A 17,926-nucleotide genomic window follows, 5' to 3' on the forward strand; every position below is an offset into this window, starting at 1 on the left:
ACATTCTGAATAACAGTTTCAATTAATAATTTTTATTTTGTTGTTTACAAATATATTGTTTTTTAAATTGGTATAATTTCCAGTTGCTGCATCAACTTTTCATGACCAAAACATTTCATTTATCTCAATCCTAGTCTCAACCTCATATGTTTATTTTGAAATTTTCTACAGATGTATTATGTAATTAATTATGTGATGAAGTTAAAACAGAGTTGGTAGTAGTTTGGCAAATGCTGTATATCAGTGTTTTTCTAATTTGCTGTTGTCTTCTGAACAGTTTCAACCTTTCTCAAGTTATTTGACTTTGATTTTTACTCAAATATAAATAAATATAATGAATACAGGTGAATATTTAACTAATAAAGAATAATGGGAAACTACTAAATTAAGAGAGTTATGTTCGTACAAGTGAAAATGCTTTTAAGGCACTAAGGTATAGAAAACACATCATCATGCTCTGATTACAAATTCTCGAAATTCAAAGTTATACATAAAAAGGGATGGGAAATACCTGGGATATTATTGTTAGGAATGGAAGGTTTTGATAATAGTTAACGGGAATACTGACTTGCCTATTTTGACTTTTATCATTACTTATTTGATACAATTCTGCTTTTCAACCCAAGGCCATTTTTCTCTTTGTAACGAACAGTATGCTACAAACATGAAAATCTAGCTTCACCAGAAGAATTTAAGTAAATCAGAGGGAGTTGTCCCTGATATGAGATGCAATCAATGCATTTTGCTGTCTGATTTTCACGGAGTACTCAAGAGGTACAAAATGTTCTTATCTTCAAACAACATCGAATGTTAATACAGTAAAGGTCAAATCTAAAATCAAAAATTATTTGATCATTGTAAATTCAATTCATTTTGAAGCTTTTGGGTTCTGATTGTCATTTTCCTGTGAATCAGTCATCCTGACATAAAACTGCATGAATAATTCAGTTGTTATGGGCCCTTATGTTTGCAGAGCTGCATGAAATATTGAATAACAGATCAGCAATGGCACTAGAGCTGCCTGTGCTCTGTTTGCTCTTTAAAAGACTTCTGTGACTGGTTATGGTCTCACCTAACATCTTTATTGTTGTACTGAAGGGTAGAAGAAATATAATATACACTTGTTTGACTGTATTTGAAGTTAAGCCCCTTTACTTCATGTAGAGACAAAAAGCCAAGATGGCCACAAAACTTAAAGATAACCACCCTTACACAGAAAGGCTCTTTCACTGTTTTATTTAGTCTTGGGAAAAATCATCAAATTAGCATGGACCAAAAGGTGAGCCAATGAACAGTGACAGAAGAGTTGCCAGATTAAGGGTCTGCTTCAGATTAGAAATCCACCCTAATATAAAATGAACACCAAAACCTGTCTGGTTATTTTTAACACCTACAATGCACAGATCACCACACAGTACTTCATGTATTCAGCTCAGCCCTAATGACTTCACATTACAAAACATGCACCCTCATGAAAATATTATATTTCTTGGACACGCAAGACAGACATTGCATAGCTTGACACTGATAGTCAGCAAATGATGACCTCTAGTGGTTAGATTCTGGTGCTGACTCATATGAGACAAGGCTGAAGGGAGTAAAAATGGTTCAGCTTTTAAACCCAAGGCATTTTCCTCTGCCTTTTGTTCTTTAGTCAAAGAAAAACAATACAACCAAACAAAACAAAACCAAAAGCTCACATTACTTTCATGGCTAAGTCCATTACACAGACCTTTAACTGGAGATCAAATGGATCCATGGGGTGAGTAATTCCTGCAGGCAGTGTTACCTCATTTCCACCTGGAACATCCAGATTCCTCCCCGGGGAACTATCTATTGAGATATAACTTTGCAAGTATTGAAACTTAAAAAAAAAAAAAAAAAAATTCCTTGCAAGCCCTGCTTTAGATTTTACACATTTCACCTTTGAAAGCAGAAACACATGGCTTCCCCTATGCTTCCTCCTTAAGTTGTCCTAATCATAGATGGACGTCATCTCACCTGGTTTAAGGCAAGGTTGCTACAAAAAACGGCTCCCACTGGTGACTGGCTGAGGAATAGGTCAAAAACTTCCCCAATCATATAAATGTAGCTTTGGTCAAACTTCATAATTAAATACACCCTGAAGAAACTTGTTGCACATCTGTATGTTGTGTTGAAATAAAGTTATTATTGGGCTGCATTGTGTTCCAGTCCTATTTTTTCGAAAAATATTCTTTTTTTATTAGATATTAGAGGTTAAAATAGTTGTTTAATTTTATTTCACAATGATTGGCAGCTGCTGTTCTTGCATAGTTCTTCCAGGAATACTAAAAGGAGAGACAAAAAATAGTTAAGAATTTTGTCACTGGTTTATGTCTTTTACCAGAATAGAAAAATTGAGCGTTCTGCAGTAAATTGTTCTAACCTGCTCTGAAATATCCTTTCATTCTAGAAAGCAGCAAGAGAACAAAAGCCACTTTCTTTGTTTACCTTATTCTTTTTCTGCTTCAACATGAATAAAAAAGTACACCAATTCATACTCTGTAGCATCTTACTGCTGTAAAATAGTACAACATATGTGGTTCTGCGTCCTTGACTGCACCTCCTCTCGTTAAAGGGTTTAAATAAAAGAAAAAATATAAAATTGGTAAGGCTCTGAATTACAAGTTAAGGGAAGGACATCTGGAGTAGGCCTTCTTTATTTTCAAAGAAAACGTTCTTCGAGCGTGATACACAATCTATTGTCCCAATTTATCTAAATTCACCCTACTGGACGCCAGGAGAGGTACTGGCGCTATGTTAATTTTATAATCGTCGAAGAAGAACACTTTCCGCTTTAAGACTTGCGCTCTACCGGAAATAAACAAAAGCAGACAAGCTAAAAGGAGGGAACAGGAACAGAAATAGACAGCAACTTTTATTAACACCCGTTATGCGTATTAACAATATAAAATGTATTACGGGTCTTTGAAAAATACTACACCAAATTAGAATTATCCACCACGTCATAATACCTGAAATGCTTCGTGTCTAACGGTTATAACGGTTGTAATACCGTCGATGTAGCTGATGAGGATGAGTGACCACAGTAAGACAGTGACAGGTTTGGAGTTAGCTTCGCTGTCCTCTTAAATGCCAACGTTTGAAAAGAAATGGATGAAAGTTGACTAAACAAAGGTAAGGGAAAAAAGGAATTACTTTTTACGTTTTTTTCTAATCTACCACATTTCTTTTTAATGTGTGGAAAGATAACACATCTTTAGCTTGAGCTAATTGTTGCGTTGTTAAAAACGTTCGCAGTGCACGTCTAACAACGATGTGGTATTTGCACACGTACTGTTCCCCACATTGAACTTTTTAAAATATCCATTTTCTGATAAGGTGAGGTGTCCGGGATCGGGTGCATGCAGCTGAGTACTGAAACAGCAGAATCATGATGTCAACTAAGAGACTGGACAATTTCGAGGTGGTGTGTGAGTGGGGTGGTTGCAGTTTCAAGGGACGAACCATGGAGGAGCTGAGTGATCATATGTCTCTGCATTTAAAGGACTACCTGGGAGACAACGATGCTTTAGAAGACCTAGGTAAGTGAGGACACATACAGGAGGGGGTTGTGTCTGTTATAGGACAGAGACATCAAATGAAAACACATTTACTACTTGTATTGGCTGATATTTGGTTATTTAAAGGTCTCTGTTTCTTTGGTGTTGTTTTTTTAGATGAGTATGCTTGTCTCTGGACTGGTTGTGAGTTTCTTTCCATGGGTAGCCCCACAGAGCTGGAGGTCCATGCTTACTTCCACAACTACCATGGTAAGCTGAAATTCATTGGGTCCCAGCTGCTTAAGTCCCGTCCTGACCTGCCCAGCTGCAATCAGGGTGTGCACAGCAACAACTTAGTTCCTGAGGGATCAGACGGATTTGTTTGCCAGTGGGAGAACTGTGATGTAGGTGTATTTCAACTGAACTTTTTCTTTGCTCCTCTGATGATTAAAATCATATTTAATGCATATTTATTATAATTGCATCTTCATATAGAGTACATTCAACAACCCTGAGTGGTTCTACCGACATGTTGACAATCATGTTGAGAGTGCTGAGCCAGAGTCTCTCCCACAACAACAACAGGCTCTCTTCTGCCACTGGACAGGTATGACTAAGTTATACAAAGGTTAAGAGAAACTCCTGAGTGACTGTATCTGGAATGATGTAATCCAGTATCATGTTTTCATTACAGGCTGTGATGCTTACTTCAAGATCAAATACCGTTTGAGAGAACACATGAGGAGCCACACTCAGGAAAGACTTGTAGCTTGTCCAACATGTGGCAGCATGTTCTCAAGCAACACTAAGCTGTTTGATCACCTCCACAGGCAGGCAGAGCCAGTAGGTGAGTGGGACACTTACTTATACTACCTTTATGGGCTATGTGATGATTGAAAGCTGACCTCTGCGTGTATCTCATTTAACCAGAGTCGCTGGTGTGTGAGCATTGTGGCAAAGCTTTTTCCAGTGAGCGGCTGCTGAGGGATCATGTTCGTCAGCATGGTAATCATAATTTTCTATAACTCTTAACTTCACTTCACTGTCAGATTTAGCTCTTTGTGTTGTGCACTTTACAATCATTACTACACTTCAACTACCGGTACTTTTGGTTTTATATTAGAGTATAGATTAACAATAACATGCTTCCACAATTGCTAATTCTGCTTCATGACATTGTTATTGTGTATATCCTACAATGCATTTTTGTTTAGGGTGTTTTAATCTTTAGTTGTGCATGAATAAGTCAAAAGTTGACCATCTTTTTATGAGCTGTAAACCAGCAATTTGAGTGGAATCAAATCTGATCAGTTTTCGTATCGTGCTTTTTTGCTCCCTCATTCAGTGAACCAGGTGAAATGTCCCTTTTGCGACATGTCCTGCACCACTTTAGCTGCTCTGAAGATCCACATTCGGTTCCGCCACTGTGATGAGCGGCCTTACCCATGTGACTTCTGTGACAAAAGGTAAAGATCGGTTAAGTCAGCTGATGTGTGGTTTAAACAGCTGTAGTTTGGCTAACCGTTACTTTTTTTCTTTCAAATTGTCTCATATGACGCTCCCTGAATTGTCTCTGACATAACTTTTCATTACAATTACAGACTAAGATTGTCCTGGTCCCAACTATCTGATAAGAGCCATTCTAGGGATTTTTTAACCATCAGGGTTCAGCACTTAATTTTTGTCAGTTCTCATAAATTTCAGCAGAAGTCCCGGTAGAGGTCAAATAGAATGTTGAACATTCTGAACAGGAAAATAAAAACAACCGCACAACCACTGGGAATAAATGTAACAATAGTTTCTTGAGGCAGTAACAGTAGAGCTGTAGCAATTCAGCACGTCTAAAACCTCAGCTTGTAATGTTCTCGATGAGACACACTTTTAAAACGAGGATAAAAGCCTTTTGGAGTTGTATCAGGGGCAGAGCTATGAGCAGTATACAAAGTACCAAGGGGACAGACAGAAAGACAAGCTGCACAGCTCAAGAAAGAGCTGTCGACGCAACAAAATGTATTCCAGAGAGAAAGAAAGGAGGCAAATCAAAGAAAAGGTCCAGACTGAGGGTTTCAGCTGACATCTCCCTTAGAGCAAATGCAGACGACCCAGTCGCCCTCTCAGGTGTCTAGCAGCAAGCATTAGGCAAGAAAAGCCAAATATGACTGTAAAGTAATTGCTCTTGTGAAGTGAGTAACTAATCCAACAGAAACCCATCAGAAAGTCTTAGCAAGAAATTCATTTAACACCTTTGTAGCATCTTTTTCTCTCACCTACCTACCTGTAACTACATCTTTATCTATCACAAAAGCTTTTTTTCCCCAAGCTAAATATCTCTTAATTGACAAGTGAGAGTAAAAGTGAAACTTAGACATTGACAGCTTCACCTTACTTTACCTCTGAAACCCCTCATTTTGCTGATGCAGACCCCCAAAATGGCCAAGATTGGATGGCTCCTCAAATTTTTCACATATGCACCCACCCTTGTCTCAATCCGTGAAATTAAGACTGGTACACTGGACACATCTAAAAAGCGTGCATTTATTGTCAGTTTTGCAGTGGAGTTAGTCAGTTTTCTGTCTTTCTTACAGGTTTAAGAACCAGCGTGATCTACAGAAGCACACAGAGGTTCACAACGAGGGCACAGTGTATCACTGTACAGTGGAGGGTTGTGATTATTCATGTCATACATTCCCAACCATGAGCCATCATTTCAAAAGAGTGCACGAGGTTTGTTAACAGCAAGTATCACCCATATTAAAGCACATGACCAACTAGACACTGTCAGCTGTGACTAACTTAAGAATCTGCCAACAGGTCGGGGGCATGTCCAAATATAAGTGCCATATCTGTGATAAGGTTTTCTCGTGGTGCTACACTCTTACACTCCACCTTCGAAAGAAGCATGAGCTAAAATGGCCCTCTGGACATTCCCGCTTTAGGTAAGCCAATGAGAAATCTAACCATTAAAATAAGCAGTGTGATTCTATTCCCTGGACTCTGAACAGGTAATGAAGGAAATTCACAATTTCTTTGTTGCCAAATTGTTTTTTTTTATTACACAGATACAGAAAAGATGTGGATGGCTTTCTAAAATTAAACATGGTGCGCTTTGAGACGGTAGAAGTGACAAAAGAAATCATGAAGAACATGGCCAAGAAACCACAGGTCCTTCGGAAAAGTCAGAGAACCAGCAGCAAGGACAAAAGTGCAAAGGCCATGGGAGAGATAGGACACAGCTCTCCTGCAGGATCCTCCTCTCCTTCCTCCAGCTCCTCCTCCTCATACTCCTCTGAGCTCTCTGGAGGTGAAGATGTTTCATCTCAGCCCAGCCCCAGAGGCAGCGACTCTCCTGTCTACTGTGTCATGAGCACCATCCCTCACATCGAGGAGGAACCTGGAGGATTTCCTTTGGAGGACTGCGATGGTGGAGGAACTTCAGGAGCAGTGCAGGCCCTGACAGAGGTGGCGAGAGGGCTGGGTATGGATGTGGTGTAAGGCTGCGCTGCGCTGTTCTTGTGACTTTATGCAATTCAGCTGCTTTTTCTCTTGGTGCATTTTTTTGTGTGAAGCTTCAAGGGAGATGTCACTGAATGTTTGTATTTTTCAATCAAAGCTTCCTTTATTTTTAAAATGGTGTTTTAGTAAGACAGCTGCCTGCACTGGTTTTAGAAATCTATTTTTACGTACAGCTCTTATTCCTCAGCTCAGCTTTGTGATATCTGTTGTTGAAGAAACCCTGTTAAACACAGCTTGTGTGAACAATGAAGCTAAAGCACTGCAAAGTTGGTTTGATAATGTTGCTTTTAACAGGAACTTTACACAACATGCTACTTTCACATTGTCTAAAGAATGATTTCAAAGGACTTTTATTTTTGGATATATCTTGAGAACATTGCTCATTTTATCTGTACACATGTAAACAGGTTTTTGATACAAAAAGTTTCCTTATTATTTTTTCTCATATATTGTACATATGGTGCTGTACCTGGTTAGGTATTTGCTGCTTCCTCGCTCAGTTTGTGGTATTTTCTATTGTTTATTAATCCCTGAACCTTATCTCTGACCTTATACCTCATTCTGTGTTCTGTAATGCTTTAATTTTATGATCCATCTTCAGTGTTATGGACTTTTCTTTTATTGCCTGCAGTTATGTTTCTAACCTCACCCGATTTCTCTGCTTTTTTGTTTTTGAACTACCTGCTGTGATCACACTGGAGCAAAATAAACCAGACTTCTTTCACTGGACTGTTTTGATTACAGGTTGTCCACTGGAGTGTGTGATTATAAAGCCGTACATAACAACAGTGTGCTGTCAAGAAATTACAGATTGTGTCTGCTCTGAAAAACTGAAATCTAAGCGTTTTTTTTTATTTCTAGCAAAAATGGTCTTATCAGTCTAAATATAACCTTATTTACTAACAAGACCAAGACCATTCCAAGATATTATTACCAAAAAATGGTACAGGAATTGCTTGTAAAATGTACAAGTAATCTGCCAATAGGTTAGAAAATTTAACTTAAGTTTTTTCAAATTGAGATTTTTTTTCAACTATTTTTGGGATTGCAAAAGAGAAATAGTTGGATCAAGTCTTGTAGGGGTCTACAGCACTAGGCAATTTGGTATTTTATCTTATTCCACCAAATACAGGGCCAGTATTGCCAATATGAATACTTTAAATTGAAAAACACACTAATGTGGTGTGTCCACTTGAGGCTTGCTCCACAGGTTTTAGAAACCACATACCACACACACCAAGCAAAAAAAAGACATGTTTTCACAGCAAAAATAAACATGTTTACTGTCTTTTTGTGCTGGTACAAAAAAAAAGACCTACTTTATAGCTAATTTCTTTTACAGTACACACTGAAGCGGGAGATGTAACTCGGCAGTCTAGGAGATATTAAGATCAGAGGCACAGCTCAGCTGACTGACAGGCAGAAACCCAACAGGTGTTAGTGTGGAGGTTCAGAGTCCAGCCTGTTTCCAACATGCCCCCCCACTGACGATTTGAATGGAGGACTAAAATGCCAAAATGAAATAAACAATTAAATAATTATCTAAATAATTAAATGTGTCAATAATTATTTAATATATGAAATAAATCCAGAAATAATTCAATAGATATATAATTACTTTATTTTCAAATAAATGTGTTATTAAAAACTTAAATAATCAGATGTGTCATTAATCATCTAAAATATTAATAAATGTTTGTAAAACCTGATTTTAATTATTTGACAGCACTTGGGAAATTTAAAAAAAAAAACCCCACAAAATTTCATTGGGGGTCTTATCATTTTGACCTCAGATGCACATGCTACATGTCTGCAATATGCTATCCAGTCCTCCTGCCTGCAGCACGTGTGACATGTAAAATTAAAGTCCTGAGATAGATCATTGTGCCTGAAATCGCTCGACTCCTCTCTGCACACGTCTCACTTTATCTGACTTTCTTCTGTTTTATACATGTTGTACAACATATCCCCACAGTGAATGTATGTGTTAGCAGTATTTCAGCAGCAAAAACAGACAAAGAGTTTGACGTACTATGATTTGTCATCTGACCCATCTACAAGCACCTTGCCCCCTTGTGTTTGTCTATATGCTTCTTCCACTTAAGAAACTATGAAATGTTAAAGGCTGTGCTGAAAGGTACTACACATCTCTCATTGGGTGTTAAAAAAAGTATTTTATTCAACTTCAAAATGTGTGTAAGTGCCCTGCATGCAGTTTTCAGCATAAACAGCTTTTAAATAGTTTTTGGAACTTATTTTTTCCCCACAAACTTGAACATTAAACTAGTGATAAAAAGCCAGTTTGCTATCACTGATCCAGTGAGTCCATGTTAATCTGCCTGTGAACAAACATATTCTTGTAGGTGAGCTGGATGTTACCTTAGTCATAACCAGTTTAAGAAGGACGCATTAACATCAGCTCATAGTTTAAAAAAACGTCCAAGAAATCAAAAGTCAAATTTCAAAACCATCATGCTTTATTAGAAATGTATCCAAATTAAATGTTTTCCAGATCTTTTGTCCACTCAGCTTGATGTGTAGCTTGAACCTGTTTTGATGGGAACACTTGCTCCCATATTCCATCCCACAGCCCTTGGAGACTCAGTACCTGAGGTGGGGTGTCTGCAGAAAGCAGTGATAGGGGAGTTGGTATCTGCAGCAGTATAAATGACAGTTCTGTTGTTGAGAGTGTAGAGACCCACTCTCTCTGTGGTAAATGGTTTTCTCTCCCCTTAAAGCAAGAGGGAAGTACAGAGGTGTTGAAGAGTACCCATGGAAAGCCTCTCCTGGTGTCTGTGCAGCAGGAGGAAGCCTGCTCACTCTGCAGGTTTTGAAGGAGTAGTCCTTCAGGGCATTTTCTCTACAGTAGAGATCCATCCTGTTGTTACAGTCCCACGTTGTTTGGTAGGGATATAATTCAGCTCCTGGATAAGCAGTAAGTCCACACAGAGTTCTGCTAGCATTACACCTTTTACTGTGAGGATACACGACTGAGAAGTCACTTGGTTTGGTGTGTGAAGAATCAAAGTGGTTTTCCACAGCATCCTGCTTTGCCTTCTTCACTTCAAGAAAGCTGTTACATTCAAGGTGCCGCTTCCTGTCAGTCGAGCTGCCAAGTCTGCAATGGAGTCCAGGAGCCTGATCCAGAGATTTGTCTTTAAGAGGTAAATCCTTTGTTTTGTTAATTTGTTGGTTCTTGTGCTTCTCCTTATCATCAGGTTTCTCCTCCCAGGCTGGGTACTGGGGCTGATCCAAGGCCTCACTCTGGGAGGAACCACTGCGAAAGGATGTCGAAGACGTGTCAAGGTCAGAGGGGTGCCTCGCTAAGTGCTCACAAGAAGGATCTTGAAAAAATGACACAAATCAGAGTCAATAACGTGACACATATCACACAGCAGTTAGAGCATTCCTCATACATATAGTCTACAACTCACCCAGTTTTGAGGGTCTGCAGGAGGACGGATCCAATTCCTTCCGTTGCGTTTTATCAGGAAGAGTCATGGCTGGATCTTCAGGTGTTTGCTGCATTTTCTGTTTAAACATGCATCAGTCACAATTTTCAAAGCACAGGTTTGAAACAGTTTGTTAAGATTTTATCTGCTTCTGTAATATGGATTCATCCTTACATGTTTAGGTTGTGAATATAGAAACAAAAACAAACAAACAAACAGTGATATAATTTTAATTATTTTTGTTTATTTTTTGAAAGCTATGCATAAATCCAGTGAAGATCAAGTTTAAGTTCCTTTCCTCCCATCAAATGGTCAAATGGCATAAAATAAAAAAAAAAAAAACAGAATTGAGAAAACAACAAAAGTTCAAATAAACTTGATGAATAAACTTATTTAAGAAGGAAAAAAGCAGATCTCCTTTGTTACCTTCAGTCTTTCTTTGTAATAAATCTTCCATGCAATGCAAACGTGCAGCGCTCCCCACCTCCCCTGTGTCTTTAAGAAAAAAAAGAGAATATTGAAGCAAACTATAAAAAGATAAAACAACTTCAATTTTTGTTTCGACACATTATATTTTCACTTAAACTTTTGTACTCACTGTGGAGCTAAGAGATTTATGTTTTGTGATGTGGAGAGCTGTGACAGGAGCAAACGATGGCCTGGCTAACCCTCTGGGGAGGAGTGTGTTGAACTGCAGCGTGAGGCAACAAGGTAAGAGGTACAAATGTTTTATTTGTGGCAAAGAAATAACACTGAACTGAAGGCTTTGATTGACAAATGTTCTGATTCAGATCACTGACGACAGTGTGTTTGCTCACGTTACAGTCCTGTGGTCCTGTTGGAGCAGCTGAGATTCCTGAAGCAAAAGGTTGATGTAGGAAAGGGGTGAAGGCATGCTGGTGGGCGTGCTGAAGCATTTGGAGATGTTGGTGAAGCAGGAAGTGATGAAGACCGCTGGGAGGTGTAAAGAGAAAGAGGAAGAGTAGTGAGGATTCAAGGGTGTGTGGCCCCTCTTCATTTTTAACCTACAGTGATTTTTATTTTTTTCCTAACAAGAAAAACTTGAGAAATTGCCAGATTATCTGAATTAGGGTCTACATGCACTGGATCTCTCCATCACTTGATAACTTTGACATAAACAAAACTTATAACAGTTTGTTTGTAAGCAGATTAATGACCATTTATTCTCTGCAAACAGGGGTGCAGCATCAATTTAAAATATTTGGCCCCAGTACTCTGCCAACACAAATACTATGAGTGGAACATAAAAAATGGACCATTTGCAAAAGGCATGATGTTTTGCCTCAGACTAATCTCGAGCTTCCTTTTTCACATTAATCCTTCAAACAATCCTTTTCTGATCTTTCTCTTATAAGAATACTGTTTCATAGACTAAGTGTTTTTCAATTGGCTTAAATTGTATAACATGTTACAGAAATTTCAGGAAATTTGCTTGGCAAAAAAACATGCAAATGACAGCAGCCTGTTTGATTGCATTACAGATACTAAGCCAATTGAGCCATTCAGTGAGCCAATCCATTTAATTCATTTTGGAAACATCCGTTCCAAGAACACATGATTAGTAATGCTGTTAGTGAATGGGAGCATTGCTATATGCAGCTGATCTGTATTGAAAAAAAAACCAGAGAGAGGAAAAATGATCCTTTAAAGTTGGTGATGCTCTAAAAAAATTGTTTGACTGAATGACAGTTTTTCCCTGCAAGTCATGAAGTAATTTTCGAAGCTTTACTTGCAAAAAATGACTGTATTTGCTCCTTTTCTGTATTATTTTCACTGTTACAGATTCAATATTGTTTACTAAATTTTGTATTTTGAAGGGACATGATTGCAAACATGTTGTTACAAACTTTGAGCGTTGTGTGTTTTTTTTCTGTATAAAGACACTTGATGTAAAAATATCCTGTAAAAATATCCAGATCTACATAATTCATACAGACAAAATCTGTGTCCAAAATTTATTATAAAAAAAAGTTTCCCAAAGATGAATTTATGGCAAAACTATGTTTTAAAGCTGTTTGTGCATCAGGGCACTTGGATTACTCTTAATCTTTTTCATTGCATTAAAGTAAAAGAACAGAGTTAATTTGTCCCAATGACACACCACATTTTCCTCCAAACCATCTCTTCCATGTGCCAGGATATCCCCACCATCCTCCTGTTTGTGTCCTTAAACCTCTTTTAGGCTAAAGCAATCCAATCACCTCATCCTTCCCTTCTCATAAAGACAAGATTAGCTGGAGGTTACACATCCTACGTTCTTTAAATTTCGTCCATGTCAGCGTGCCACAGAAATCTCTTAATCTCATAGAGGAGCTGTTAGGATCGCAAACAGAGTGAATGAGGCATCAGAAGCAGCTCGCCGTGTCACCTGGGGTCAGGGAGACCGCTGCTTCTCACCTCCTGCACTAACAAACTCCATCAGAAATCATTTCATAATATGGATGTTATGGAAGAGACATGCAAAGATGTCTTTAAGGCTCTAAAATTATTCACAGTTTTCCTTATTGGCCCAATGATTATAAGACTGTTTGACTAATAATCAATTAATTGACAAATGCTAAATTTTGTTTGCAGCCCAACAACAGTCACAGCTGTCTGAAAAGCTGTGGACAGGTTCATTCACACACTCTGAAATAATAAACTGAGCTGGTAAATGCTCATTCAATTGACACCTTTTGGGGTTAAAAAGACTACACAATTTTGAACAAATTGACCAACAAAAACAAAACAAATATACAGGCTTCTTAGCAAGTCGCTACATACATTTCTATATATTTTTCTTACCAGTGAGGTGATGTAAAAATCCAAACTCCAAACAAAGGATGTTCTTTTCTTTCTTAAAATCAACTTTTCAAAAGAAAAAATGATAAAAAATAAAATAACATAAAATAGAAAATAAAAAAAGTGTCTGAAGTTGTGACTTCAGTGCAGCAGGACGCTCCTCTCACCGTGAGCCAGTGCAGCTGTCTGCTCCTCAAGTGAACAATTAGTCAGTGTTACTTACCAACACCAGAAAAGACCATTAACTACTCCTAATGGCTTAACCTTATCCCATCAGCCCCTAAACCCCTCTGATTCAGTTTAGAGAGACAGCTTAAGTGACAACGGGGTGGCCTTTCACATTCAGATGCTTTGACGAAATCTCAATGTTTGTGGCTCATTTCACAGACACAGTATAAACAAACTGAAAACAGCATCAAAAATAACATCCTTGCAACAATCATCCCCAAGGATGTTTACGACAAATAATTTGTTCATCACTTTAACAGAAAAACTGGTTAGAAAGGATGCAGGATGATGGTAAATTTCTGTAATAGCATCCTGCATATTTAGAATCAATCAAAAATCATGACTTTTTTTTTTTCTTTTTTTAAAGGAAGCATATCCACACAGTGGTATGCACACATTTCTTGAAGGACAGGGGTGGAGAGAAAAAAAGGCTAATACATCACACATTTTTGCCACCCAAGATGTCAGTTTATCATGTTTTAACCGGCAAAGATGGCAGTTCAGTGTGTTTTGCCAACCAGAGGGGCACTTTAGCACTTGTTTTGGCTCCAAATATAGCACTTAAGAGCGCATTTTCAACTATTGGGCCCCTCCTCTGTGCACACCACTGTACCAACATGTCTTTATAAATAAATGTTTTTCTTTTGTTTCTTTTTTTAAATCTTAGTAACATTTTTGCTTAACTTTCCTTACAGTGAAAGAGTTCTGATTGGCTGATTTCTGATTTCAGACCTTTGCACCTGAAGTCATTGCTTTTATAACTAGACCAACATTCTTGAATTATGATGTTTTTGTAATTGACATGTTGTCTTGAACAGTGAACACAAACCACTTAGAGAAACACTTTTTATTTATTTTTTAGCAGTTATGAATGTGATCATTTCTTTTTGTGTATATTTAATGCCTGTCACACCTTCCAGCAGATTGGTCAGAGAAAAACACATTAAGCTTTATTTTCAATCTATTTGTCAGCCCATTTGAAAAAGTTTCTCATCAATTAATCATTTTTTTTCTCTTTTTTTATTCCTATAACTCCTAAGTGAAACCATATTTTAAAGCAATACTAAAGCTATGTCTCAGCTCTGTAATGCCTATGTTTGTTTGTAGCTGTAGGTTAGTTTTGCAGTGAACTGTCTGAAATCATGCAACAATCTATCGATGCACTGTTATCTGAAAATAATACAAACTGATCCCCACAAATATAAAAAGCATGTTGTTTTAAAGACTTTATTTCATTACTATTAGTTTTTAAGAACTCTTCAAACTGTGCAATCTGGCACAAGCCAGTTGTCCTGAGTGGCCCCAGACAAATTAGGCTACCCTTCTATTGGATCCAATTAAGCAAACATAATACTGTGATTGGATAAAGCTTTGGGAAGACGTGTTCTCCTTGATTAGCTAAATCCATTCTCACTAACCATCCAAATCCCATTAGTATGGGCAGGGTTAAAGGAGCTGTTCCGTCAAGGAATGGTTTTCACCCGGCCTGAACCATTACCCTTTATGATTCACAGTCAAACGTTCCAGGATTGATCACAAAACACACAGCTGTTTCTTTTTCAGCGAGGAGACACCAGTTAACAAGCACTCATTTTAACCCACAGGTGCACTGTGGTTACTGCAGCGAGCTGCTATGCTAAAAGAGTTCTTTTCTCCCAAATACAATAGTTCCTATGGTGGAACTGCATATCAGCCTCTAGAGTGGACTGGGGCATATAATCTTATCCTGCTTTGACTTTTTTGCTTATGGTTGAAACAAATCAGCCAGTAGTCCTCCTTGGAATTTACTTGGAGCAAAACCAAAGACGAATCTGGGAAGAAGGTTATCAGGTAGTATCCAGCACCCAGAGATTTGTGATGAAACTGGTTGGCCTGCACTACCATCCCACAGGAGTGTCGCTTTAAGTCCAGTACCAAGGAGAAAACAGACACAGACAAAAAGTAAGCGCAAACCAAAACAAGACACTGGGATCCAGCTAAGAAAGACCCCAGACTCCCCCAAAGAATGCCTATCTTCTGACACCAGGGAAAGGTATGAAGCTAAATCACACTGTAGAACGCTACAGAAAGGGCTAACTACTGATCCTCAAACCCAGAAAGTGGGTGACGGAGCTGAGAGTGAGAGAAAATTCTTTTGCAGCCTGAAAATCACCAAAGTTAGTGTCTGATATGTCAAATAAATTCTAAGATTGCTGCTGAGCATCCATCAGTGAAATCTCTCATCATACACACAGGAGCCTGTGATGTTGTAAAGCAAAATTCAGAGGTACCCATGCCAACAGTACAACAAGGAGATGAGACTCAGCAGACTGATGATGCTGAACAGGTGGCTCAAAGATTCATGTGCTGTACATCACCAGCAGCCCCGACCAAGGACAAGAAGCAAGACAATCCAAAACAATAGATGAGACGGCGCTCGGGAGGACTGCTGGCCCAGACAGAGGCCTTGGCTCAGCAACAGGAGTTTTCTCTGCCCCCAACATGAGAATTTCAATTTCCACTTCCACAGACCCCACCTAGCCCCCAACTGTCTCGTTCCAGTCCAGACAGCCCGCTCTTGGATTTCACGGATAGGATGAGGAACCTTGTCAATATTGGAATTCAATTGACGCCACATCCAACCCCTCCACTCTTTCCCTTTAGCCTCCTCAATCCCCACCAATTCCACCTCGCATGAAACCTCCAACAACCAAAAGTCACAGAGCTCCCCCACCCCCTGTGAATCCAGGCTGTAATTCAAGGAGTCTTTCAAATCCCTGTGATGAATAGAAGAAAACAGAGGAATCTGATGAAAAAAAAGAACAGCATATGTAGATCCATAAATTAATCACATTTGGCATCTGGTATGTCTTGCTGATTTGTATCTCTGTAAAGCATGTTTAATTGCGTTGCTGAAATGCGCTTCATAAATAAACTTGCCTTGCCTTACATTCACATTTCCACAGTCCACAGCTGTTCTGCTTTTTTCTGATAATATGTGTTACTGCCCCTTCATCTACAAAGCCAACGTGATCATTGAGTGTGAAAAGGGTACACTGTTTCACACTCAACGTTTTGACCAATGGAGAGCCTCAGCTGAGAAATCAAAGTGCACTGTGTCTTTCCATACCACCAGTGTAAACACACTTATGCACTCCAAATAGTAAGTGCAAGTGCGAAGTATGCAATTTGGGACACAGCATGAGTAACAGTACTGTTATTTCATGTAAGCAGTAAATTACAATTAACCTTGTTTCACTGAAGTGGTCAACATGCAACAAGTACATTTACAACCCAAAGTTAAAATGTGTGACAATATCATAGACTGCATAATAAATGGAGGTAAACTCCTTGGCGTCACCTGTTTGTTTTTAAACTTTTTATGAAGCAAATCAGCTGGCATGGCCGTATTGGAAGTGGAGTGAGTTTTGAGTCTCTACACTAACAGCTATAGGGTGTCTGTCAGTCACGTGAGCTTAGCTGTGCCCCTGATTGGGCAAACTTGTGATCTTAAACTTCCAACTGCCAAGTTAGAAAAAAAATTCACCCCTGTACTGTGGTGGCCCTGAAGGGCAATGGGAATAAATATTTTAAAAGCGCAAAATACATTTAAGAAACACTGATACATTTTACAAACCACAAATATATTTAAAAAAACAACACAAAAACAATTTGAAGAATGCAAATAAAAATCACATATTAAAGTAATTGATTACAAAATAAATTTCTCCAATCACAAAATAAATGTTACCCATCAAAAAATAATTTTTACCCATCCTTAATTAAATTTCACTCATCACAAAATAAATTTCACAAATTAAAAAAAAATAACACACATCACAAAATAAATCTCACTCATCACAAAATAAATCTCACAAATCACAAAATAAATCTCACAATTTATTTGGTGATCAATGAAATTTCATTTGTGATGGATGAAACTTTTTTTTGTGATCGGTGAAAGTAAATTTGTGATCCATGATTTTATTTGCATTCTGTGAGATGTATTTGTGTTTTATGAAATATATTTGTGGTTTGTGAAATTTAGTAGTGCTTCTGAAATTTATTTTGTGCTTCTCAAATATTTTTTTCCCATTGCCCTTCAGGGCCACCGTACTGTACAGTATGTGCTGATAGTAAAATCAGCGATTTGGATGTGAGACATTTTTTGTACCAGGCTGTAACTATGTTTATTTCGGCTGTGAAAACATTTTTTTTGTCTTTGTGTGTATTTAACTTCTGGTACTTTCAAAGCCAGCCTCAAGTGGACACTTAAAAAACATCAGTTATAAGCACTTCAGCATTGTCTCATATTTTTAGACCGGAGGTTGCTGCTTGGAAAATATCTTTAAATGTTTTGCAAAGAATAAAAAGAGATTATTGTTCATGAATGAGAATAAAAAATAAATTCCTTTTTTTTTTTTTCAA

The 17,926-nt window shown here is 38.1% G+C and overlaps 1 protein-coding gene across 1 annotated transcript; it reads left to right on the forward strand.

Moving 5' to 3' along the window:
- The first annotated feature begins 2,836 nt into the window (after positions 1-2,836).
- Positions 2,837-7,814, forward strand: LOC141797435 (histone H4 transcription factor). Its single transcript, XM_074678771.1, has 10 exons — positions 2,837-3,159; positions 3,364-3,566; positions 3,702-3,928; positions 4,020-4,131; positions 4,219-4,371; positions 4,455-4,529; positions 4,870-4,990; positions 6,110-6,248; positions 6,336-6,460; positions 6,584-7,814. Exons 2-10 carry the CDS (start codon positions 3,416-3,418, stop codon positions 7,014-7,016), a joined length of 1,536 nt encoding a protein of 511 aa, XP_074534872.1. The 5' UTR covers positions 2,837-3,159; positions 3,364-3,415; the 3' UTR covers positions 7,017-7,814.
- Positions 7,815-17,926: the final 10,112 nt, after the last annotated feature.

The sequence above is a fragment of the Halichoeres trimaculatus genome, unplaced genomic scaffold (assembly GCF_033239565.1).
Source record: "Halichoeres trimaculatus isolate MK-OKI-2021-1 unplaced genomic scaffold, fHalTri1.1 fHalTri1_scaffold_9, whole genome shotgun sequence".
NCBI classification, from domain to species: domain Eukaryota; kingdom Metazoa; phylum Chordata; class Actinopteri; order Labriformes; family Labridae; genus Halichoeres; species Halichoeres trimaculatus.